At 55.2% G+C, this 24918-nt stretch overlaps 1 protein-coding gene across 5 annotated transcripts in view; it reads left to right on the top strand.

Moving 5' to 3' along the window:
• Positions 1-24918, top strand: part of TRAPPC10 (trafficking protein particle complex subunit 10) — a 76477-nt gene that overhangs the window by 32538 nt on the left and 19021 nt on the right. For 4 of the 5 annotated variants that reach the window (XM_047718684.1, XM_047718724.1, XM_047718716.1 and 1 more), the window contains 10 exons: positions 2009-2205; positions 6236-6431; positions 8290-8401; positions 10777-11024; positions 17449-17595; positions 18253-18367; positions 19143-19219; positions 19985-20076; positions 22231-22371; positions 22688-22800. In XM_047718684.1, coding sequence (XP_047574640.1) covers positions 2009-2205; positions 6236-6431; positions 8290-8401; positions 10777-11024; positions 17449-17595; positions 18253-18367; positions 19143-19219; positions 19985-20076; positions 22231-22371; positions 22688-22800 — 1438 coding nt within the window. The remainder of the gene's footprint in view (positions 1-2008; positions 2206-6235; positions 6432-8289; positions 8402-10776; positions 11025-17448; positions 17596-18252; positions 18368-19142; positions 19220-19984; positions 20077-22230; positions 22372-22687; positions 22801-24918) is intronic. The other variant, XM_047718694.1, reaches the window with a different exon arrangement.

The following is a 24918-nucleotide window of genomic DNA, read 5'->3' as shown; positions in this document are numbered from 1 at the left end:
CGGGGCTCCACATTGGATCACTTCCCTCCTCACCTCGGCTGATCCACAACACCCCAGAGAAGGTCACCCCAACAGGGAGGCCCTCTTTGCCCCTCTCGGCCTCTGAAACCTCATGCCAGCCCCCCAGTCCTTCATCCTCTCACTTGGCAGTTCCACACCTTGTGTCGTGATGCCCTTCTTACCCTGGGTGGCTCTGGTGCCCAGGCAGGGCCGCTCCCCGCCTTGGTGCCCTCCTCATTGCTGCCTGTGGGCACCTTCTGACCTCCCCTGCCGCTGGCTTTGTTTCCTGGAGACGGGCACCCTCAGCCCCACCGGCTCAGCTTGGGCTCTTCTCAAGAGTCACTGGGTCTCTGGTAACATCCGTGGTTTTGTCACTGTCGCGTGAGGGCCTACGTGACATGCTGCTCACCTCACCAGAACTTGGGGGACTCTGCCTTGCTGTTGCTCTGCCAGGTCTCTGCCGCAATCAGAGCGTTCCCAAGAGGGGGGCTGGTGTCCGCTCGGGGTGGCAGCCTCTCCCTGGCTTGGAGAGCTGGGAGCCGGGGCTGGGGCCCGGCAGAGGGTGCTTGGCACCAGCACTGGGGCTGGCCTTCTGGGGCTTCTCTGCTCCTTCGGGCTCCCTGACCCTGGGCCCTGTGGTGTGATTTTAAAGACCCCACTGTGGTCTGTGGCTTCTGGTTTCACTCTGCAGGCCTGGCGCACGTAGGCCCCAGAGCCCCACAGGGCGGTGGTGTGGGGAGGTAGAGGCAGCCCGTACAGAGGGGGCAGCTCACAGGAAATCCGTCTTCACAAGGTGGTTTCCCCTTGTTTTTTCAGCAGAAGATCTTTCCAGGTTTTATTTTTATTTTATATATTTTATATATATATTTTTTATTTTTTATATATATATTTATATATATGTATAATTTATATCTTTATTTTATATATATAAATATTTATATATTTTTTATTTTATATTTTATTTTATATATATATATTTTTATTGTATATATACACACACACATATATCTACTTATTTTTAAATTTAAACTGAGGATATAGCAGTTTTAAAAATCAGACTAAAAATTAAAAGTACTCACTTCTGGAACTCTTCACTTACCAATTAAACCGCAGGAGGGACTGGGCATGGAATTGGAGATTTCTCATCCGTGGATTGATCCCATTAGCATGTTCAAGAGGGACTAAAAAATCCAGAGAAAACATGGGCAGGATAACAAGGAATCTTTCTATTAAAAAAAGGGTGGGTATGAATATTTAAACAGTAGCTATAAATGATAGTTTGCAAAGGTTTTTAAATGCCTGATTTGGGTATGAATTAAGTATCTTGGTTTTAGATTTTCACTCCAGATCTGCTAAGTAGATTATCCTGGAGCATAAGGGCAGTTGTCCACGGTGGCTGATAGCAGGGAGATGCTCTGTCTTCCCACTTCTTTCTGGGTGGTCGGAGGCAGGCTCATGGGCTTTTGTGCAGGCTGCTGTGTGGGACGCTGAGTCCGAAGTGGCATTGACTTTTGAGGATCAGGATGGTTCCCCCTTCAGCCCTTGTGGATTACAGCAACTCCCCAGAAGCCCTAGCTTGTGCTCTTTCCTTGCCCCTGTTGTGGTCTGCGAGTGGCCCTCGCGTCAGAATGGTTCTGGGGGGCCGCAGAGGACACTGCCCAGGGGTAGCCTGGGCTTCCTGCAGAGGCGCGGCCTCGCCCCATGCCCGTGCCCGGCTGCGGTTAACGTGGTTCTTGGGCGTGAGGCCTCTGGCCAAGCAGACCTGGGTTTTCCAGTCCCAGCTTGGCCAGCGGACTGTGTTGCTGTGGCCAGTTTACTGAGCTCGCTCTCAGTCTCCTCCTCTATGACGAGGGAGCTGTCTTGCCTTGGTGCCACCGGGCCTGCCCAGAGTGCCCCCAGCGCCCTGCGCCAAAGTGCTGTGGCTGATGTATTCTCTGTTAGACACATTGCGCTGTTAGACGGAAGGGCATTCATTAACTTTCCTTCATGGTGACTTATTTATTTTTAGGATACTGAAGTGTATAAAGCTACAGTCAAAGACGACCTTACCAAGTGGCAGAATATTCTGAAAGCTCATAGCTCCGTGGACTGGCTCATAGTGGTCGTTGAAAATGATGCCAAGAAAAAAAACAAAACCAACATCCTTCCCCGAACTTCCATTGTGGACAAAATAAGGAATGATTTTTGTAATAAACAGAGTGACAGGTAAGTGTATCTTTATCTTTACCCCACTGGCTGCTCCCTGGGCGCTGGGCCTTTCTGCCCTCTGCGTGGGAGCTCAGCCTCTGTGAGCGGGGGTGGCGGGCCCGACGCTCCAGCTCGGGGGCTGTAGGGTGCTGGAGAGAGGTCGGGTGCCCTGCTCTGGCGGGTGACGTGCTGTCCATCCTAACGCCCCCCAAGCCCCATGCGCTGCCTGGGTGACCGCGGTGGGAGAGACCGCACGGTGGGTGCCCCCTTGAGGAGCCGGCGTGCACATCCATGTAGCTGGGGCTTTGGGAAGTCCCGTGGCCCTTGTCTGCAGCAGGGCGCCCCACACGCCTTTAGTGAGGGGGCCCCGTGTTGTCCTCGGTCACCTTAACGCATCTTACGAGTTCCTCAGAACAAGAATTCTGAAGTGCTGATTTCATCTTCAGAATCTGTAAGAGGGAGCCCCGAAACTTGGGTGGCTGCGTTATTGCACACCTTCCTTTCCCCTTGCTCTTCTGTGGGGCCCTGTTCTGTCTTCCAGGGAGCTCACTGCCGTGTCAGCAGTTCTGGGCCTCGCCGTGCACACGGCAGTCCTCCCGGTGCCTGGGGCTTTAGTCTGTAGGCCCTAGGCCAGTGCCTTGACTCCCCCGGGACCTGGGGTGCAGCGCTCAGCCTGGTCCCCGCTCTGGTCTAGTTGGCCTCCCGGAGAGACGGGGCACGGTTTCACCCCCGCTCCCTACACCTGTCGCATCCTGGTGGCCGGTGCTGAGTGGGACCCGGGACGGCAGCAGGGGGTGAGGCTACGAGGCAAAGGGCACCTTGGAGCTCGTGGGAAGGGCGTGGGCAGAGCCCCAGGTGTGCGGCCGGGAGAGCTGCCGACGCTGTGACCACGCCCTGTGTCAGGCCGCCCGGTAAGCTGACAGTTCCTCTGCGGAAGGAGCCTTCCTGGCTTCCTTTCCACGTTCCACACAGTTCTGGATCCAGAGTCATGTTCGAACTTGCTTTCTTTATAGGAAGCATAATGTGAGCCTATATAAAACATAATAAATATGAGATTGTTGAGTTTCTGGTTTATCTTCAAGGAATTTCATGCCATCTGGACTTGGGGGACTTTTTCCTAAGGCCTGTTTTTCATAAAGGAGTTACCGCAAAGGGATCCGTTTACATTTCAGCAAGTTGCCCCGTGACCAAGTGTCCTTCCCTGTGTGGTTCGGGTATGCCGGCACACTTGTTCTGAAAGGAGGAGGAGCAGGCCGCGGGGGCCGGGGCACGCTGACTGACGGCCAGACCAAGCAGCCTCTCCGTCTCATTTCTGTGGGATTTTACTAAGTACGTAAATTGGTACTAATGGGGCATATTAGTCTAAACCTGTGACGTGTTCAGATTAGAGGATTTTTTTTCGAAGTACCCGTTGAATTTTTTTAAGTCTGCGTTACCATTTTATCTGATTGCTTAAGGTATGTTCCTGCTGAGCCCACTGAAATCTGGCTTGTTTTTATGACTCTTCCTTTATACGTGGAATCTAACTTACCAAGTTTTTAACATTTCGTCTCAGTCTACAAACATGCCTTACAGCATTTGGATTTTCATTAATTTGCAAGCTACCTTTAACATACCTGTACTTTATTTTTTAAAGTAAAGAGCTGGGTCAGATTTTCATACGTACGAATTTGATAACCTCTGTACTGACAGTTGTCTGATTGATTTCCGGCCTTTGGAAACATTGGCGTACTTGGCCCTGTGGCAGCCTGCTGTCTTCTTTATCGTTCGTGGTTAGAAGCCCTGCGTGTTCATGATAGGATTGTTAGAAGAAGGCAGTAAGCCAAATGAAACTAGATCTTAACTCTTCATATTTGGTACTTATTTGTCAAACTTTTTCTCTTTACGCACACACAGGTCCACGGAGTGTGTGTGCCCACAACGTACTGTGTGGCATGTTTTGTACTTGCTTTGCACCTAATACGTTAAAAAATGTTCCCATGACCAATGGATGTGTTTCTCCGCCATTACCATCAGTGAGTGTGTGACAGTCCCTAGTGGTGACGCCCTAGCTGTTTACCCCGTCCTCTGCTGGACGACACGTCACTGCTGAGGATGAACGGTGTCGTAAACATCTTTCGAACTTGGATGTTGTATACATCCTTTGTTCTTCCCTTAGATCCATCCCTAAAAGGAAGAGTGCTTGGCTGAAGGTTTTGTGCACTTTTCAGGCTTTTAGTGAGTGTTGCTGTCCATGTTGTACCTGACCCGTGAGCTGCCGGTGTGAGCGGCGGTCCCCTGACTGGCGGGGACCGGCCCCTGCGAGCGGTTGCCCTGGGCGCCAGGCCGCCAGTGCACTCTGGGGGGGCCCTTCTCCACACTGGGCGCCCCCTAGTCTGAGCAGCTCTTTTGGGCTCGCCTTTCCGAGTGAACCGTCCAAACTTAATGCGAATTTCTGAAGCATAGTTCTTTTTCGTTATAGAAAGGTCTAGAAACAGTGAAAGTTGAAGGGCACAATAAAGGGCTGGAGAACAATCTGTGGTAAGCACCAGCTCACGGGACACAGAGACTGTCTCTGGTTGGGGTTCGTGGCCGTTTCCCCCCCTTCCACCGTCTGGTTTCAGGGGAGAATTCTGGGATAAACGCCGATGGTTCACAGCCTTGAGAAGGGCTTAAGGATACAAGGCTGACCGGACAGACTCCAGCAGACCCTGTAGTGAGTGAACGCTTGTTAGTCATCCGGGGCTATAGCAGTGAGCTGGTGGGATCCCTCTGTTTTCAGGGGAAGAACCAGCACTGTGGGGTGGGGTGTCTGGAATTACAACCGGTTACTGATTTTTAGATCATCTTCTTGGTACTGATTATTCCTGGTGGATCGTCCAGACTCTAGCGACGTCGCATTTTTTTCTGCCGATTTGTAACTCCGGAGACGGAGCCCTTCCCTCAAAGGGCCTGATGCGCCAACGAGACTTAGAATCTGCCCATTTGCTCCTTGCTAGTGATTAAGGCAACACACTCACTGAGGAAAGGTATGAAGCTTATAGCACCAGTATTTTAAAATTATTTATGAGTCCATGTTTGATCATTTTCTCTGTAAATTATTACTCAAGGATAAGGAGATCTAGCTTTTCCAGTGTGTTAGATGGACACGTTGTTTCTTCCAAATCTATTGGAAATTTGTAATTTTATGCCTTTGATGTTTCCACACCACGGATGGTCTCCCCCCCCCCCCTTTTTAAGCAGCCTCCCTGCCCAACTTGGGGCTCAAACTCACCACCCCGAGCTCGAGTTGCGTGCTTTGCTGACGGAGCTGGCCAGCCGCCCTCTTTTTGTAGTGAAATTGTATCATACCCACATGTTATAGTCTTTAAGCTTCATTTATGAATTCTTTCTTTGTGGGCCCTGCCTGTGTGCTCAGGGTCTCGGGTCTGGGGAGAGAGGGACCCACAGAGAGGACATGTTTGCAGCCTGACGCTTGCTGGTGGGAGTGTGATCACACTGGGGCCCGGGGGCCGAGCTGCGGGGGCCAGGTTCCAGGAGGACGTGTGTCAGCCGAGCTTTGGAGGGATGAGTAGGAACAGGCTAGATGAAGAGAGGAGAGCCCGAGAAGTTGGGTGGGCTCGGCCAGGTACAGCAGGAGCAGAGTGGACAGCGAGGCTGGGTCCATGCTGTGCTGACCCTCCTGAGCTGTGCCCGTAACTGAGCTGTCAGCTTCCGGGAGCCAGAGCGCTGTTTGAGGCGGGCAGCCCACGTGCAGTTTGGGGACTGCTGGTGATGTGGTCACCTTGCTCTCCCGGGAGCCCTGGAGGCCGGGTCTGAGACTGATTCGTCGTCCTCCATCCCTCCCGGCCGCCCTTCTGCGGTGCTGATGGCGCGTGGGGCGTTAAGCCAGCTTCTGATGCGGCCTCTTCCGAATCTGGTTCTCACCGCCCGCCTGATGTCTGTCTCCGGCCAGGGGAGGAAGGAAGTGGGGGAGGATGGCGGTTGGCACCGCAGGGAAATAGTAGCAGTTGGACCACGTGCTGTGCTTGGACAGTATTTTCCAGACAGTCGGTTTGTGTCTCCACAGGTGTGTCGTGCTCTCCGACCCCCTGAAGGACTCTTCTCGAACTCAGGAATCCTGGAATGCCTTCCTGACCAAACTCAGGACTTTGCTTCTTATGTCTTTTACCAAAAACCTCGGCAAGTTTGAGGATGACATGAGGACCTTGAGGGAGAAGAGGACGGAGCCAGGCTGGAGCTTCTGCGACTATTTCATGGTCCAGGTGCGTGGCGCAGGGTAGAATGGGACCGCGTCCTGTTCCTGCTCCTGTCTTGGTCAGTGAGGCGGTATTCGGTGGTAATTCTTACTGGCGTAGTTTTTTAAAACCCAAGGGACAGGACACAGTCGCTAATAGACGTTTCCGTCTGCGGGCTCTTGAGCGGGTCGGAGGTGGTTGCCCCCACCCCCCAGGTGCCCCTTGCTGCTGTCAGCTCTCCCGTGGCCCCCGAGCTTGGCATCTGGCCTCCTGTGAGAGGGCCGTGGCCTCAGAGTAGTGTGGGTTTTGCTGACCTGTGGGGCCTTCTGGGGTCTCTACCGTGGAGGTGGCTGAGGCCGAGGAGTGCTGGCAGTGGTGACAGTCCTGAGGACAGCGGTGCCTGCCCCCAGCACGACACCGGCAGTAGGCCGTGACTCCCCAGCAGCATTTATCGCCTGTTGTCTTGTTTCATAGTCACGGGTTCCAATAAAGGACAGTCGTAAGCTACTTCCTAGGGGACCTTGCTGACACTGCAAAGGGTGACAGGAACGTTGCCCTTAGGTTTCCTTCTTGTTGTTCACCATATTTTGACAGAAGAAAAACCCTGATTTTCATATTTAAATTCCACCTGTGTGTAAATTACTGAAGAAATAATGCACTTTGAACAAATAAAAGACCCATTTTGATTAGAAATTCTGGTGCTTATCTCTGACTCTGTTGCTTATGTCTTAGTGGTATCTTGGCGACGTGTGCACATAAGGGAGTCGCACCCGTCAGCTACTCACTGTGGGACTGACCCGTTACAGACCTTTCGGATGGCCCCGTCCCTTCACCAAGCTCATTCAGCTTGGTTCCTAAGAGCTACAGACAAGGACAGGGGAATCCAAGTGAACGCAGTGGTGTGGGGTGGGAATCTGAGAAATGGAGATGCGTGTGTGTGAGGGTTACGCGTGTGTGAGGGTTACACGTGCGTGTGTTTCTTCGCTCTGTCCTCTGACCGGGCCAGGAAAGAATGACTTCTCAGTCCTATAAGCGCACGGAGTGCCAAGATCTTGGTTTCTAAACTCCATTCTTTTTTTTTTTTTTTTCTTCCTATTTGAGAGAGACCACACGAGCAGGATAGGGGGATGGAGGCAGAGGGAGAAAGAGAGACAGACTCCCCACTGAGCAGGGAGCCCGATGCGGGGCTCCATCCCAGGACCCTGGGATTGTGACCTGAGCCGAAGGCAGACACTTAACGTACGGAGCCCTCCAGGCACCTCTAAACCCCATCCTTAATAATGAGTGCCAGGGATCTTTCTAGAAGCGATTGATTCCAGGGCTGGGGCGGGGAAAATAGAAGATGGACCAGGAATAAAACTCCCCGGAAAGTTAAGGAAGATGGAAGATGGAGGTCCATCAAAAGGATGTTGGCACCACCCAAAGGAGGCTCCTAATGGCCAAGCTGGAACAGTTTGTATAACAAAATAACGATAGAGCTGGATTTTAGCCCATGGAGCACGATTCACATCTGCGAGCCCTCGTACTTGACATGGCTGGTTAGATCAGTAGACGGAGAAGGTTCCCCTCTTGTACATAGACGCGTGCTAGTTAGCAAGGGCCGTGCCAGCGACAGAGGGTGCCTGCTCGTGTCCCTGCTGCTCGGGGGCCGTGGACGGTTCCAGGGCTCACGGTGGCCTATTCCTACCTCCCTCCGGGCTCCCCTTTGGGCATTTGTCACTGCTAACACCGTGGGGTCACGGAATTGAGGTTTCCTGCGTGGAATGAGTGAAGTGTTACTTTCAGTGCTGCTGTTCCTCCGTTGTCATCTTTAAGAGCAGCACATCATTTCAAAGAATTGATTGGCATGTTTGCTTTCTAAAAAAACTTCTGTTTGGGGGACCAGGAAGAACTTGCCTTCGTATTCGAGATGCTGCAGCAGTTTGAGGACGCGCTGGTCCAGTACGACGAGCTGGACGCCCTGTTCTCTCAGTATGTCGTCAACTTCGGCGCTGGTGGTGAGTAGCGCGCTGGACGCGGATCCTCTTCCAGAGGCAAATCTGCTTTCATGTGGTCTCGAAGCTGCCGTGATTTACTTGGCTAATGATTGCATCACTTTCATTGTTTTGTGCCAGGGCTATAGGATATATCCTCACGGCTCAAATGGGAAATGTGGTGAGAACTCAGAACTAGTCGCTTTCACTGTTAGAGGCATTTGAAGCAGGAAGAACATTTTCGAAGAAGGTGTTGTTCGGGTACAAAGAGTCTTTTGTACGACACGCAGCTGGCTAGCTATGCGTCTGCCTCTGGGCCTCCTTGCTAGTAAGAGTAGGAGTCTCGTGCCTCCGTTGAGGGCTGTCTTTGGAACATGTGAGGCTCACGGCGGAGTTCTAAATGGCACCGTCGTCGTGGGCGTTCATCTTCCTTTTACAACTTCACAGTCTCATCTTAGACGTACAGAAGTAGCACAGGGAAGCCCTACGCAGAGAAAGAATTCATCATCATTGTTCGCAGGGTGTTTTGGGTGATGCCTGATTTGATGGACATGGCGTCCTCTCCTGTAGACGTCTGTCTGTAGCTCGCTGTTCATACCGACAGCCCATCGTGGCGTTGTACCCCCTTAACGGATCAGGGCTTCAGGTGCTTTCGCTCGTAGCTGCATCATGTTTCCCGGTATGGATTCCTTAGGGTTAATCCGGCCACCCCTTGCTGCTGGACGTTCGGGAGTTTCCATTCTGACCGCCACCACAGTGCGGAAAGAGACGTCTTTGTGGGGTGATCTTTGTGAGAGGGCCCTGCTACGGCCTGTGAAGAAAGGAGTGATTTCAGGGAACCGTAGTGTCTGCTAGAAGACCCGTAGGAGGGTGAGGCACTGGGACAGTCAGCTCGGGCTCCGTCTTTGTTTTAGAAATGATAGAGATGAGGACGAACGGCTCCGATTGGTTTTCTCTCCAGACCAGTTTCTAGGAAGTTCAGATTTGCATCTCTTACTTTGTGAAGGCACGAATGTAGGCATAACCAGGGCAAAGTATTTACTAATTAAACTTGAAAAATGTGAGAAGGGGTGAAATTATATTTTGCATCTCCATACTGTACGTGTTTAGATGTCTTACATGTTTCTTATGTCATATTTTGTATAATTTCTTTGTTCTTTCGGTTTTAACATCTGGGACAAATGAGAATGCAAAGGTAAGCTGGACCCACGCTTGGCAGGTGGATGCTAAGATCGTTTTTGTGCTCCTTTAACGGATGCTTAGTGAGAGTCCCGGTTGACCAGGTGCTGTTCTGAATGTAGTAGGTAACAAAACAAGGACCCTTCCCTCTTGGAGCGTGTGTGAAGGGGACACAGGTGTAGGGAAAAAAGGAAACTTCACGTCCGGTCGTCGTAATGAGTGTAGGCCTCAGAAGGCGTTGCGGGTGCAGGGCAGTGTGGTGGAAGGTGCTGGGCGGTCTTAGTGTGGTCTGGGAGGCTCTCTGAGGAGGTGGCATTGACACAGAGGAGGCCTGAGTGAAATGGGAGAGGGAGCCCGGAGAACACTGGGCGGAGGGCCCGAGGAGGGGCTGCCGGCGGAGGTGCCGCGAGCGCTGGGGCGGGCGCCCCCGGGTGTGGCCTTGAGCGGCTCCGAGTGTAAGTCCCAGTCAGCAGGCGCTGTTAGCGCCGGAGGTGTTCAGTGGCGTCACTGTGCCAATACCGGGTTGCTTCCTGGTGGCAGTGCAGCGTGGGGGCGTGACAGCTGTCTTTTGGAGTGAGAGAAGTAGACTCAATTTTTGCCCTGTGGCTCGAGTGACTCGTTCCCGTGGGCTCTTACGCTTACTTTAAGGCCATGTTTGAGTCTGGGGCTGGAAGTTCAAATCGGGGAGCCTCGCTGGAAATTTTTGATGAGCAGGAATGTTCCCCTTCTGCTCCCGCTACTACTTCTTCCTGGTGCCTGCTGTCCTTTTCTCCAGGAGATGATTCAGGTAGCTGACAGGGCTGAGACAGAGATAGGTGTGAGGCTTCCGTAGGGAGGGAGAAGGGGAAGGGCGAGATAGACCAGCGCGCTCCCGTGAACGGACTGCGCTCTGGCACCTAGGCAGAAGCAGCTGGCCCAGTGTGCTCCAGCCCAGGCCTGGCGCCTTCTGTCGGAGCCCACTGAGCTCGGAGCCCGAGGCCTCCCTGCCCTCCTAGCCCGGCAGTCTGCAGCTCCCCACCTGGTCGTGACCCTCTGGGCATGGTATGGCGCCGTGCCTTGTGGCCCAGGTCATGTTGCCTTGGGCCCATCACCAGTTGCCGCGTGCTGGGTGGGAGTACCTGTGGGAACTACCCCGCAGGAGCTCTCACAGCCCCGAGCGGGAATCGCGGGAAGGTGAGGTCATCTGTAGTCCGCGCCTTTCATGCCGTGTGCTTGTCTAGATGGTGCCAACTGGCTGACTTTCTTCTGCGAGCCGGTGAGGAGCTGGAACGGGCTGATCCTCCGGAAGCCCATCGACATGGAGAAGCGCGAGCTGATCCAGAGGCAGGAGGCCACGCTGCTGGACCTGCGCAGCTACCTGTTCTCTCGCCAGTGCACCTTGCTGCTCTTCCTGCAGAGGCCGTGGGAGGTGGCCCAGCGCGCCCTGGAGCTGCTGCACAGCTGCGTGCAGGAGCTCAAGCTCTTGGAGGTGAGTGTCCCCCGCTTGCCCACCTCTCCCCTGTTCAGACGCGGACTCGGGACTCGATGCCTGGGCGCTGAGCTGCTCGCGCTGCAGGAAGGAGCTCTTCTGAGTCCCGTTAATCGTAGAGTTACTCTCTCTGCTGATTAATCACGCGAGTGTCATTTCTGCTCTCAGCACGGGGGAGTCCAGACTGGCCCAGGGCAGGACTCTTAGATCAGGTTCTTTGGGGAAGTATTGGGAGAACTTGGGCTTTATCCGCCAGGAAGACGGCTCCCCTGCTGCACACGCAGCCTGAGGCTCTGGAGGCGGACCTTCGCCTGCTTTTGGAGCTGCCTTTTGGCTTTCCACGTGGACACATGGGTGACAGCTGGGCACGCGGGCATTACTAGCACGGAGGTTTGGGAGGGTTCACGACGGGCACATGTGTGCGCATGTATGAATGAAACCCATGAATGAGGCTGGACACTGTGCGACAGTGGTGGAGCGGGGTCTTTAGGGATTGGTTCCTGCCAGGGCTCCTGTGCTCAAGGAGTCAGGCGATCTAGCAAAGTACGGGAATGTCCGTGATGGTCTGCGCTGGGCGGGGTTGGGGGTCTCCCATTAATTGTTCAGTGACCTCTCTGCCAGAGGTCTCGGGGTTCACAGACATCCCCACCTCACCCCACCCCGTTCCTGGGTTCGGAGCGAGGGGAGCGGTCTGAGTCCATTTTTCCAAAGGGGGTGGCAGGCCTGGAAGTGGTGCAGTGACTCCCCCAGCCACGTGACCAGTCTCAGGGTCGGGCTGCACCCTGGACGGGCTCGCGTTCTCTCCGCCGTGCCCCTGCCAGTGTGCCCGAGAGGTGCAGGTTAGAAGGTGTGAGCACGGCCATACTGTGTTTGCCGAACCCGGGTGGAGTGGTCTTCCCCGACCGGGTAACCTCCGTGCTCTGTGCCCTGGAGTGCTGAGGAACAGGCTCAGAGCTGAGTTCAGAAGAATCTTAGGAGGTAGAAATGTCGTTTTACCCAAGCGGAGAGAAATTACTTCATTTAATTTCCAAAGGAGAAATGCCTAGCCTAGCTGAGCCGCAAACTGAGGAAAGTAGGAATTTGTGTCCAACTATCTGTCTGGCCAGGATACCTAAGGAAGCAAACGAGGGAAGGATTCTGCACCTCGGAAGGATACTCCGTGGCGCCATGTCACCGCATAGACCTGGACGATCTGCTTCCGTTACTCCCATCCGGCCGTACAGAGCCGGGGGCCGCGAGGGCAGGGCTGCCTGTGTTCAAAATGTCATCCTAGACATTTTGCCTGGGATTTTGTCATTTTAGCGTGTGGGGGCAGAAGTAGGGTGTCCGGTGGGGTCCCAGGCGGGTCACCGGCAGCACCTTCAGACTAGGGTGGCCCCGGGCGGGTCCATTCGGAGGCACTGTACTGCATCCCGGGGCTTGGGTGGTGGCGCAGGGCCTGCCCCTTAGTGCTGGGCCCCGCCGGTCACAACCCGTTAGACTCAGAGTTAGACTTTGTCTGGAATTCTTCCTCTTGCCCCAGGAAGTGGCCTGGTCACAGTGTAGCCGCCAGCTTGCGGACAGGAGAGGAAGCCTTGCCCGGGTGACCGGTGTCACCATGCGGGACCCCTGACCCTGCAGGGAACCAGCTGGGCCCCTGCCACCACCTCCTGCCGCTCTGCCAAGCGTTCTGGAAGCTGAGGGGAGGGGTCTAGGGAGGCTGTGGATGCATTTCATACAGCTCCCCAGACCTGCGAGGCCTCTGGGGACCTAGGGGAGGAGCGAGGAGGCCTTCTTCTCTGATGCCTGCTCACAGGCGTCCTTGTCCTCATGTGGATCCCTTGTCACTCTGGCATGTCCAGACGGGGCAGGCAGGCTGCGTGGGGACACGTGTGGTGTTCCACTCATTCGTGGCCGAGCAGCACACACCGCGGGCTCTCCTGCCCGCCTTGGCTCATCTCCTGAGCTGCCTGTCGCTTCTGGCCACATAGGAGTGCATGGACACGGGTCCTTGCTGCCCCCTCAGCTGGCCGGGGAAGCACGCCTGGAGCGGGTGGAGGGGCTCTTCCTGGGAAAGGCTCCAGGTTGGCGTGTCGGCGTGACGCAGCCCAATGTCCAGGCTCTCGGCCTCAGTGCAGACGCTCCCTGGGGCCTTGCCCGCGCTTCGCGTTGTGGGATGATCCTCACCCCTGGGGCAGTAGTCTCTCCCCGGGTGCTGTGCGTTTCCGAGGGCAGCGGTCACCGTCCCCTGGACCGTTCCCTGAGAGGGGGCTGCCGCCCACGGAGTCACGTGGGTGGTACCGTGCACCTTTCTGGTTTGCTGTGTCCGCCTGAGATGCGTTGAGCAGAGCTGAGTTCAGGGTGAGGACACGCTACCCGGTGTTTGCTCTCTCTTGCTCCGTCCTGATGACCAGCTTCTTGTTCCCTGGTCTCCTTGTGCTGCCCGCGGCCGGGAGGGGGGTGCCCTGTGAGTGTGCCGACCTCGGTGTCCCTGCTGCGTGAGTGCCGTGGACAGCAGCTGGGCCCCGGCCACGTGCTGGGCCTGGTGAGTTTCCCGGGGCACGAGCTGCCGACCTGCTCTGTGACCCGACTCCGCCTGTCCCACAGCTGAGCCTGCACGGTCCTCGCCGAACGCTCGCTCTCGCGTGTGGTCGGCACCCAACGTCAATGCTGTCCCCTCGCGGCCCTTTGCTGGGAGCTGCTTCCTGGCCCCTCTGCTGTCCCAGTAGTGGGACTCATCTGGTCGTCAGGTGTCCTTTAGGGACAGGTTTTAGGAAGACAGTCTAGCATGGAGGGTGGGCTCTGGAGCCAGACGGTCTGTGCTGAGACCCCTCCCCACCCCCCGCCCCCCTGCCAGGGCCCATGACTCGTTCACGTGCCCCTTCGAGCCCCCCTTTCCATCCGTGAGACGGAGGCAAACTGTGGCTGCCGTGTGGGGCGGAGCGGGTCTGGGGAGCCGATTCGCACGCTGCCTCCCGCACGTCACCCTCGTGCCAGTCAGGTCCTCGCGTGGCCGTCCCTGTTGGTGTCTTCTCGACCGTTTCTTTCCGAGGACAGGGCGTCCGTGCGCGTGCGTGTCAGCGCCGTCGTCAGACTGCGGAGGCTGCGTGGGACTTCGGGCGCAAAATCACTCCCCGCTCTCTCATCTCAGGTTCTTTCTGGGGGGGCGTTGTTTTATCTTCAGGCGGCAGTTACCTGGAAAAGTGTGTTCTTAGAGTTTCTTTTAAATTTTGTGTGGAAACATTCAAAATTCAGCAGACCCCAGACTGTTTACATTTTTTACACGTTTAGCTTTACTCGAAAAAACAGACGCATTTTGTGGTGCCGGGGCAGCTTTTTGGTGGCTGTTTTTCAGAGTTATATCGGAGGTGTGGAGCTGTGGCTTCTGACACAGGCCTGCAGGGCTTGGCGTGGTGCCGTCGCGGGCGGGGGAGAGCTGTGTGGACGGGGAGGCTGGGGGCTCCGGCAGCTGGGGCCGTGTGTACTTCTCGTAGGGTTCAGCTTCCTCGGTTGACCTTTCAAGCCCAAAGCCATTCGTGCACTTCTAAATGTGATGTTTCTTTAGCAGAACAGGCTGTGTACGTTTGCTCTTGTGGCTTGTAAGACACGCACTGGTAACCTGGTTGACTCGTCCATTGGTTTCAAGTCTCTTCTTTGAGAGGAGGCCACGTGGCGGCGGGGGCCAGGGGAGCACGCGCCGACTCTGTAGTGGGACCCGGAGTCCCGGCCAGCTGTGCCAGGGAAGAGCCTCGGGCCAGCTGCCCCGATTCTGGAAATTGTACCTGCCGGCCGTGTGCCTCTGTTAGGGATCGGGACGGACACCCACGGAGCATCGCAGCTCTGTGTGAGCTCAGATGATGCTCAGAGTATTTCTTTTTTTCTACAGTGTTAAAAAAAAAAAAAAAAAGCCCTCCATTTACCGAACATTGAGTATGTTGTCTATGAATTTGAAGGTAGAATGCTGCTTCTCACCGCGGGAGGTGAGCGGTGGCTGGGCCTCTCGGTCTGCAGAGGACGTGCGTTCGTCCAGTCAGTCCCGTTTGCAGCATCTGGGTTCCTCCCGCACTAGTGTGGGTTCTCACCCGTCGGTCGACACATGCTGTGTTCGCCTCCCCACTCCCCCTGCTTGTGTTCCTTCTCTCGCTGTGTCTCTTTGTCAAATACATAAAATCTTTGAAAAAGAAGAGAAAGTTTGCTTTATACCGCTTCACCTTCACAAAAGACCTACTTTCATACCCGTTCTCACAAACCAGAAGAAATGCGAAGAGGATTTCCCTCGTTTCCCTCCCTAGGCCGGTGTCTCTCAGCAGAAGCTTTGGTGGCGTGTGGTGGCCAGAGGGGGAGGCTGCGGATGGGCCCAAGTGGCACTGGGGGAGCCCGAGCCTGGCCAGGGAGCTGTCAGCACCGGGGTGCCTGGGGATCCCCCAGGGGGACCGGAACCAGCAGTCACTGGGGTACCTCCAGTCACGAGGTGCCCCTCTGTCCTTGTCCCGCAGCCACTGCCCACCACATCCTTTCCCGTCACGCGGCCACCTGCGGCATGGAAGTTGGTCCGTGGTGGTTGTGCGTTCTCGGCCCCTCGCACAGCTGTTGCCGCTGCCGCCTCCGCTTTCCCTGCACCATTTGCCGGGGCTCACCAGGGTGGCACCTGCGTTTTGCAGAAAGTGAAGTGTCTAGTCCACGGTGTTCCCCAGAGGAGGGCCTCCTGTCATGGCGTGGGCCTCTCTGGAGCCTGCGCGTGTCGGGATGTGCCCTCCGGACCTGCTCTCGGGACCTGCTCTCCAGTTCTCTGCTGCTACCCCTTCTCCCTGCTCTGGGACAGCGGCCCACACGTGCTCGGATCCCAGAAACCTGCCAGCCTGCACCGGGCCCCTCCGTGTCCACTGCCCCACGGCCCCTCCCCGTGTTCCCCCTGCAGTCCTTCCCACTGCTCCCTGCTGTGGCCCCTCTCAGTGCCCCCCTCGGCCCCTCTCTGCGGCTGCTCCCTGCTCTGGCTGCGGGTCTTCCCTTTCTGTCTCTGGGATCATCTGAGTCTGAAGCCCCGTGTGTAGCCTTGGTGCGTTCCCTGTACTCTGGTCGGCCGATAACGAGTGTGCGCCCGATGAGATGCTTCTGTGGAACAGGCACCTGTGATGAGTGTCTTGTGAGGTGTTGGCCCCCAGAATGGGCGATACCCGGGAGCCAAGAGGGCCCGCCCTGCTGTGACTGGGGAGGGAGGGACATGCCCTGTCCTCATCCCCAGGCTGCATCCTGCCAAGTAGCTCCTCTCTGCACCCCTGGCGTGTGGCCCATTGTCTGGGCCAGAGGGGCTTCTGATGGTGTAAATGGTTTCTAGGCCCATTTTTCTTCTGGAAGGATCTAAGTCGTCTATCTCATTTTGTAGAGCCAGGGGATTTTGGCTTTTGGGGAATGTAGACATTCCGGTTCCTTCCATTTGGTTGTGGGTTCTTGTGTTTGTGTGCTCAGTGCTCAGGGTGTGTCAGAGGAGTCTTTCGTCAGCACTGGGCAGCGTCCCTTGTCAGGTGACCCGGTTCTGGAGTCCTGACTGGGGTACTGGCTGTAAGGTCCCTCGTGGGGCTCGTCCTGCCAGGAAAGCCGTCAGGCCTGCCGACGGAGGCACGTTCCTGTTTCAGACATGCTTTACTGTGGGGAAAAGTGCATCTTCGAATCAGACGTGGACAGTAGGCGCTTTGTGTATTTGCAATAACACAGCGTTTCCCTTGCTCGTTTTGTACTGGGAGGGCTTGGATCCGTGCGGCGGCAGGGAGGGTAGCGTGATGGACTTCGGGGTCCGCCACCCCCTGTGCAGCAGCTGCCACCGTGTGACCGTTCTCTTCTTTATCAGTGTCCCTCTGTGCGGTCCCTCTCTACGGGTTATTTTCAGGCAGATCTGAGCCCTCATGTTTATGATTGAGGGTAATGGTTCAGAGTGTGTGTCTGGCCAAAGGAGCCCGTTTTTTAGACATAATCACACCTGAAAACTGAACGGATTAGATGATGCACGTCACCTGATAGCAGTCTCGGGCTCCGGGCTCACCGGTTGAGTGTGGTCCTCCCTAAATGGGCCCAGTGCCGTCCCGAGGTGCCAGCTTCTACCCTTCCTGATGTGTGCCCTTCAGACCTAGAGTCAGAGGTGATGGTCAGCCCTCTCTGCAGCCACCTTTTCTCAAGCTTTTCAGAACATCCTACTGAAAGTCACGTCCCTCCCAAGGCTCTCATTATCATTGGGAACATAAAACCCAAAACCGTGATTGAACGTGGATCGCCCCTTTCCTCTCCGGAGGCAGACCGACGCGGTCACGGTCATGTGCTCTGTTAGTTCCCGTAGCCGCCCAGACGACCGCACTGGGCCAGGGTCGGTGCTGGGAGGGGCTCGCAGGGCGCAGGGCGCAGGGCGGGGGTGTCTCCCTCCAGCTCTGTCTTCAGCCCCTGCTGGACCTTCCAGGTGTCTGTCCCACCTGGCGCTCTGGACTGCTGGGTGTTCCTCAGCTGCCTGGAGGTGCTGCAGAGGATCGAAGGCTGCTGCGACCGCGCGCAGATCGACTCGAACGTCGCCCACACGGTGGGCCTGTGGAGCTACGCCACTGAAAAGGTGACCGCGCGGACGCAGGCGTGCGTGTTGTTCTGGGCTATGCCCCCGGGGCGGGTGGCCAGAGGACGCTGTCTGGAGGAGTGTGGTTTGCTGAGTCGTCGCATGGGCCGTGCCAGTCACTTCTGGGCGATCTCGTAGTCGGGAGGCACAGAATGACTCCCTGCCAGTGTCACTCTTCAGCGGACACCCAGCACTTGCCCCGTTTGTGCCGAAGACGTTCTGCACCAGGAATTGGGGTGGGAGTTGGGGGTGGGGGGGTCAGAGAAGGGGGACGTGGGAAGCGTCATGTAGAAATGAAAGTGGCTTCTGCCTGAGTGACAGACGGTCACCCGGTGTGTGCAGCAGATGGCCCGCTAGTGTCAGGTCGCGGGGTGCAGACTGGGCAGGGGGCCTCGAAAGCCTGGGACCGTGCAGGCAGGTGAGCAGCGTTAAGCTGAGACCAGCAGCCCCTGGTCACTCAGAATTGCCATGCGGGCTGTGTGAGGGCGAAATGGTCCCTGTGAGATGCGTTTTTGTGTGTAGGTGAGAATTATTCGGATCAGAAGGCTAGGTTTCTTCTAGAATTTAGTTGGGGAGTTTTACTTTTATATTCAGATTCAAAAACTCCCTGCTGACTGCTGTTGCCAGTTACTTGAAATTGTGGGTTTATCTCCACAGCTAAAGTCCTTGGGCTACCTGTGTGGCCTTGTGTCAGAGGAAGGCCCTAACTCAGAGGACCTCAACAGGATTGTCGATCTTTTGGCAGGTTTGGGAGCTGAGCGACCCGAAACAGGTACGTTCTGATGTGTGTCTGTGCAGTGGAAGAGAGGAGAGGAATGAGAGTGTCCGTTGTATCGAGCTCATTTAATTCAAGTTCTAACCATGAAATTGCCCCTGCTTTGGGAAATTACTCTCGTTAGCTGACCACATGAATATGTAAGATGCTATTTACCTTTTACTAAAGTAAAGAAATGTTAGACATAGTTTAAGAAATTGGAAGGGTTTTTAAAAATTCTTCTGAGTTTGTCACAGGCTTACACAAGCCCATCATGACTTTCTGCAGCCTGTGTGCCGTTAAGGCGCACCTGTGTCCCTCTGAATACCAGGGGATCTAGTTTCAGAGCCGCATGGTCGGACAAATCCTTTTACCCCATAAGCTACTCATAGGTCAGAGAGCCCTGTGGAAGGAGCCTTGCCGATTCTCACAGGTGTAAACTGAGCGATAGGACTGAGATGTAGGCAGAGCCTTGCTGCGGCCCCGAGCACTGGGGGGATGTGTGATGCTCACATTGCCGGGCTCCAGCCTGAGACACGTGCGACTGTTGCGGAAGCAATGGAATTATGAACTCTAGTCCTCCTCGAGAATGAAATACTACATGCAGGGTTTAGAGTCTGTCGTGGCTGTCCTCCTCGGCCAAGCACAGAGGTAGTGACGTGGGTCTGGGTGCGTGGCTGTTGGTGACTTCCCCAGGCAGCAGGCAAACCCCCGAGCTGTGGCATTAGAGGGTGAATGTGAACTTGTGACTTCACACAGAGGATGAGTAGACTCTTTCTTCTTTTTGTTCAAGCCAACACAGCTCAGAGTCCTTACAAGAAACTCAAAGAAGCGTTGTCATCGGTAGAAGCTTTCGAAAAGCACTACTTAGTAAGTATTGTGGACGGTGCCTGTCTACCCAGCACAACGCGGCCTCTCGAAGACTCCGCTGTGACGTGGCCTTGGGCTAGGGAACGGGATGGTATTGGGGACCACCTCCTACTGGCCTTTATGTTTCTCTGAGGTGCCCAAGGGACCGCAGGTGACACTGGGATATTTGTTGTTAGTGAAGCGTTTGTATCCTGGTGCCATAAGTAGGCCTAAGAGCATCTTTGGATATCTATAATTTTGTTCCAAGTGGCAGTGCTCGCTCAGTAGAATAGGAATTGCAGGGAATGGTAATGAATGGGTTTCTATGTACAAAAAAAATGCTTTAGACTCGAACCGAGGTGTTGTGCTTGATTTTTAAAAGATTTCGATTCGGAGAGCCCGTGGGAAGCACAGTGGGGCAGGAGCTGGGGGGGCCGGCTGCACTCCTGATGCACAGGGAGTTTGGGAGCCGTTGAGAGAGCATTTTTGTCCCTGTTACCCAAAACGTGAGAAAAATCGTAAAAATGTTGCCCATGTTCGGAAAGTACCTTGAGAAGTTAAATATTCTCTGCCCGCCGAGTTCGTGTTTCGGTTCTTACTACGCTTTGTAATTTGTGTGCACGTGAACGACTTTGTATAAATCACACGTTCCGTAAAAACACGAATGCAGATGCGAGGTGAATAGTAATGTTGAGAGCAAGGTCTTCTGCTTCAGCATCGGTGAGTCAGTGTCAGATTTGTGCGGTGGTGAAGTTCGGGCTGACGCGGGCATCTCCTTTCCCACAGGACCTGTCCCACGCCGCCATCGAGATGCACACGAGCGTCGGGAGGACCCGCTCCGCCAGGCTCGTCGGGAAGGACCTGGCCGAGTTTTACATGTAATTGACCATGCGTGCTTCTTGGAGTTTCAGACATGCCCGTGTGCAGTACGAGCGGGCCTGTCGTGTGCGGTTACTGTGAAGGTTCATAAATGTGTAGAATGAAAAATGCAGGACCTCTCAGCCCGCTGGCATCAGCTTTTTTTTTTTTTTTTTTTTTTTCTCTTCTCCATTTCTCCTGAAAACCACAGGGAGAGATCGTCAGCTTGTTATCCTCAATACCTGTCACTGATCTTTGTTTCTTTTATTTAATTAAACTAATGTAATGTACTTTTTAAAAAGATGATATTTACTTATTTGACAGAGATCACAAGCAGGCAGAGCAGCAGGTAGAGAGAGGGGGAGGTAGGCTCCTCGCTGAGCAGGGAGCCCGATGCGGGACTCAGTTCCAGGACTCTGAGACCGTGACCTGAGCCAAAGGCAGAGGCTTAACCTGCTGAGCCACGCAGGCGCCCCACTGTAACGTACTTCTATATGCAGGTGGTGTTAAAACATACATGATAGCTAGTATTATAGTTTTATTTAATGAAAGGATTGGGAGGAAATGGGAGTTTTTATCCTGTGGCATAAATTGGGGTGCAGATTCTGAAATAGTCTCTCCTGTGGCATTTTCTCTGGTTCGCGTCACTTGCCTCATGGGCAGACGGAAAGCCTGGGGGTCAGCGACTACAGTCCCCGCGCGTGTTCTGTGCGCACGAGTAGGCTGCTCTGGGCCGAGGGGGCGATGGTGTGCACAGGCTGCGAACGTCCCCAGGCTCACCCCCGCTGTGGGTGCTGGAGAGAAGACTCAGAACTTCGTGTTTTTCTCACGGGTTTGATAAAATCAGCCTATCGAAGGGAAGAAAGCCTGGCTGGCAGTGTAATTGGCATTCAGAACCCTGGAAAGGAATAGAAATTCGAAGGGAAAAGACTTTTAAGTCTTCTCAAGTGTGTGCTTGAAATGCTGTCTGGCCATCTGTACTAAAGTACTTTTATTAGCTGAGACCAGAAGAATATTGAACTGCCACAAGCAGCTGCGGAGGGGTTCGGGGGCCTCTGAGTGAGCTTGCTGGCTTCCCAGACGTGGCTGGGGCGGCTGGCCAGTCACACGCCCGGTGATGGGCAGTCAGGGCTCGGACTGGCACAGCTGAGTGTCCGTGTGGGGAAGAGGAGGCGTGTTCAGTCTGTGGGCCAGAGGGCCGCGTCCTCCGCTGCTAGGAGCTGAGCCTGCGTGGACGCCAGTGCGTTCTCAGCCCTGGGGGATGGCACTGGCGTGGTCATCGGAGCCTCGGGTCCTGGTTCCGGCTTGACTCGCCGGGGGGCTGCTGGCCTCCCGTCTCGGGGGGCTGAGGGACGGCCTTTAGGGCCCCTGCTCTGGACGTGAGAGTCTTTGACCACAGATAGTAACAAGAAGAATCGAAGCTTCCGACCCCTTTGAAACGTGGGCGCATAGAACTCTCATCCCTCTGAGAGTAGCGCAGAGCACAGAGGTGTATCCCCCCAGGGAGCCCGGAAGGGGTGAGCGCTGGCTCCGTGTCGGCCTCCGTCCATGCACTTGTGGCGGCCCCGCAGGGGGCATGGGTCCCTCGCGTCCCTGAGCCTTCAGCTGGCTCTCCTCAGTTGTGCTTTAAACTTGGTTTTGTTCTGGACAGCTTGAAGGTCGAAATCGGGACTGGAAGGTCCTCTCTTGGGTGCTGGGTATGGCTCTTTAAACTCTTTGTGGTTCTCTGGAACGCTCTGAAGGCCGCTCAGGGCTGCTGCCCTGGGTTTCCGAGTCATTCCCAGCTGCACTCGCAGTCGGGCCATCCGGACTGCGCTGTGCGGCACCGGGTGCAGACTTCAGCCTCCCCTGGCTGACAGGCTGTGTCCCTGTGCGCAGGCCCCACCTTGCTCTGCCCTTGCTGTCCTTGTGGTTCAGCTCAAAATACTGAGCCGTGGCCTTTACTTCCTCCTGCTGAGATTCCCTGTGGAAGCTCTGCGGCGAGTGTAGGATGCCGGGTGCACCGTGTGGGCCGATCAGAGCCCGGCTGTCGGGTCCGCTTGCACACCCCTCCCCTGGGAGCGTCAGGGAAGGACCAGGATGGTGCAGTGGCGTGGTGTGCACGTGTAGAAGGTGGCGGGCCAGTCGTGGTGACCATGAACCGTGACGAAAGCTTCTGTTTGTCGATTTGCAAGGAGGAAGAAGTCTCCACAGAAGGCAGAAATCTATCTTCAAGGAGCACTGAAAAATTACCTGGCCGAGGGCTGGGCTCTCCCGATCACTCACACAAGGAAGCAGCTCGCTGAATGTCAGAAGCATCTCGGACAGACTGAGAAGTATCCTTTAAGTGTGGCGTTGCCGTGCAGTGCGAGACGTGCTGTCTGTCTGTCTGTCCTAGGCAGCGGCGCCCACGGGAAGTGTTCAGTAAGCACCTCATAGAGGGAAAAAGCCTGCCTTGCGCTGCTGTCCCGTGTCACATGGAAGTGAGGTGCCTCGTCCACATGTCCGGCCTTTCTGAGTTCCTAATAACTGAGACAAAAGGGAGAGTCCCCACTGGGCTGCCCCTGGAGGCCCTGCGGACCATGGAGCCGCAGGCGCCCAGCACCACTCAGGGTGGGGTCCTTTTGCCAGACCCCTTGACTCTCCCCGCAGCTACCTTCAGACCAGTAGCCTTTTGGCCAGCGACCACCACCTGACGGAGGAGGAGCGGAGACACTTCTGCCAACAGATACTCAGCTTTGCCAGCCGCCGCACAGACAGCCCAGGTCAGACTTGCTCTTCGGGGGCTGCTAAGAACCTTTTTTTTTTTTAAGAACCTTTTTTTAAAAAAAGTTTTTGTTTGTTTGTTTATGTTGAAATCTAGTTCTTGTGCGGTGTTCTGTTAGTTTCAGGTACGGTGTGCTGAGTCCGGACCTCTCCGCGGGGCTCAGTGGGCCCCCCCGCCCCCCGTGACGGGTGTACTCTTCCCCCCGCCTCCCCAGCAGCCACCGCTTTGTTCTATACTTAGGAATCTGTTGTTTTGTTTGTTCCTTTGTTTTGTTTCTTAAATTCCACGTATGAGTGAGAGCTGGTGGGGTCTATCCCTTGTCTTTCTGAGAGATACTCTGCTTTACCGGCTGACAGCCCAGGTCCGAGTGAGGTTTCCAACTCCTTGTTGTGAAATTTCCAGATGCTCTGGGAAGCTGGCAGGGCTGACCCGGTGTGTGCTGCTCGCTCACCGGCTCGACTGAGCCACGCTGCACCAAACCTGCGTCTGCTGTCTTGCTACTGGGCTTTCCGTGACCCACACCGCGTGTCACAATGCCACCCTGGGGCCGCCTCGCATGGCCTTCTGACGCCAGGGGCGCCCCCAGACCCCAGAGAACAGGGTTCTCGCTTGAGCTGCTAGTGGCCTATCTTCCTTCCACTCTTCCTCAGCGACTCAAAAAATGTGTCTGTGAATTACATTTGCTGGAGGCCAGTCTGGGACTATGTGCCACCTCAGAGTGTTACACCTCGGTTCTCTTTTAACTTAGAGCACTTCTTCCCATCTCTGTTTCATTTCCTAACATACCAGCTTTATTGGGTGGAATTCACCCATTTGCAGTGTATAGTTCAGTGGCTTTTAGTGTATTCACATACGTATGTGTAGCCATCACTCTATAGTCAATTCTAGAACATTCTTACTCCTGCCAAAAGCAGCCCCATACTTATTTCTTCCCAGCCTTCCTCCTATCGCTGCCCCCGCCAGCCCCTGGCACCTTCCACCTGTCTCGTGTAGGTGGAACCCATACCGTAGTGGTCCTTTGTGATCTGCTCTGTCACCGAGCATCATGGTGTCGAGACTCACTGTGTCGAAGCCTGGGTCAGTGCTTCATTTGTCTTTATGGCTGAGCATCGGTCCGTTGTGTGGACGGACCACACGCTGTTTATCCATTCAGCTGTGTGACATGTGGGTTGTCAGACGCTGACTTTGTAAGAGACATCGGGCCAGTTAGCTCGTAGACCTTCCCACCTTCTGGAATTGGTTGAGCGTCTCCTCATAGGAGCATCCCCCCGGGGAAGGTAGGTCTGAGCGGCCCAGGTTTGGGCTAACGATCTGGCAGGTATATTTAGCAGATGGTGCTGTGTGGGGAGCTCAGCTCATGTGACATTCAGCTACCCGTGTTCTGTTTGTCCAGAAGAGTGCCTGTTCAAAGTCGTTCCTGCCTCGGTCCCCTTGGACTGCTGTCGCAGGGTGCCACGGACCGGGTGCTTGAACAACAGCGCGATTGCTCCTGGCTTTGGAGGCTGGATGTCCAAGGTCAAGGTGCCGGCATAGTTGGTTTCTGACACTGTGTCCCTTCCTGACTTGCCCTGACGTGGCCGTGGGATAGACAGAGACAAACATGGGCTGGGCTTGGGCTGGGGAGGGCTGAGAGGAGATCGAGAGGGAGCACTCTGGTATCTCCTTGGATAAAGACACGAACTCCTCCTGCCCAGGCGTCTCCCAGAGGACCGGCTGCGCGCACTGGCACCCTGGGGGCTGGGACGCCCACTTCCCCAGCACGGCCCCTGGCAGTCACTAACTCCCTGACAGCCAGTGCTTCCGAAGACATGGCCTTAGGTAGCGGGGGCCACTGACCACGGGGGTGTTGCGTCCTCACGCCAAGCTGTCTGCGTGGTCTTCTCAGGAGCAGGTGGCACTGGCTGGTCTTTTCAGATTCTTAAATGTACCCCAGCGGTCGTCGGTAGAGCCGTGGGCCGTGTCTGCTTTATGTGACGTGTGTGTGAGCCTGGGCATGCGTGCTTCTCCTGCCGCGTCCCTCAAGGTCTCCGTACGAATAAGATACTCCGTGACGGGTGCGTCCACACTGGTGTCTGCAAGTCCTGCCTTTAGTAGATTCGTGCTCAAAAACGCCGAC

The sequence above is a fragment of the Lutra lutra genome, chromosome 1 (genome assembly GCF_902655055.1).
Source record: "Lutra lutra chromosome 1, mLutLut1.2, whole genome shotgun sequence".
NCBI classification, from domain to species: domain Eukaryota; kingdom Metazoa; phylum Chordata; class Mammalia; order Carnivora; family Mustelidae; genus Lutra; species Lutra lutra.
The sequence above is the reverse complement of the archived record's forward strand: the minus strand, read 5'-3'. Positions and strand labels throughout refer to the sequence as shown.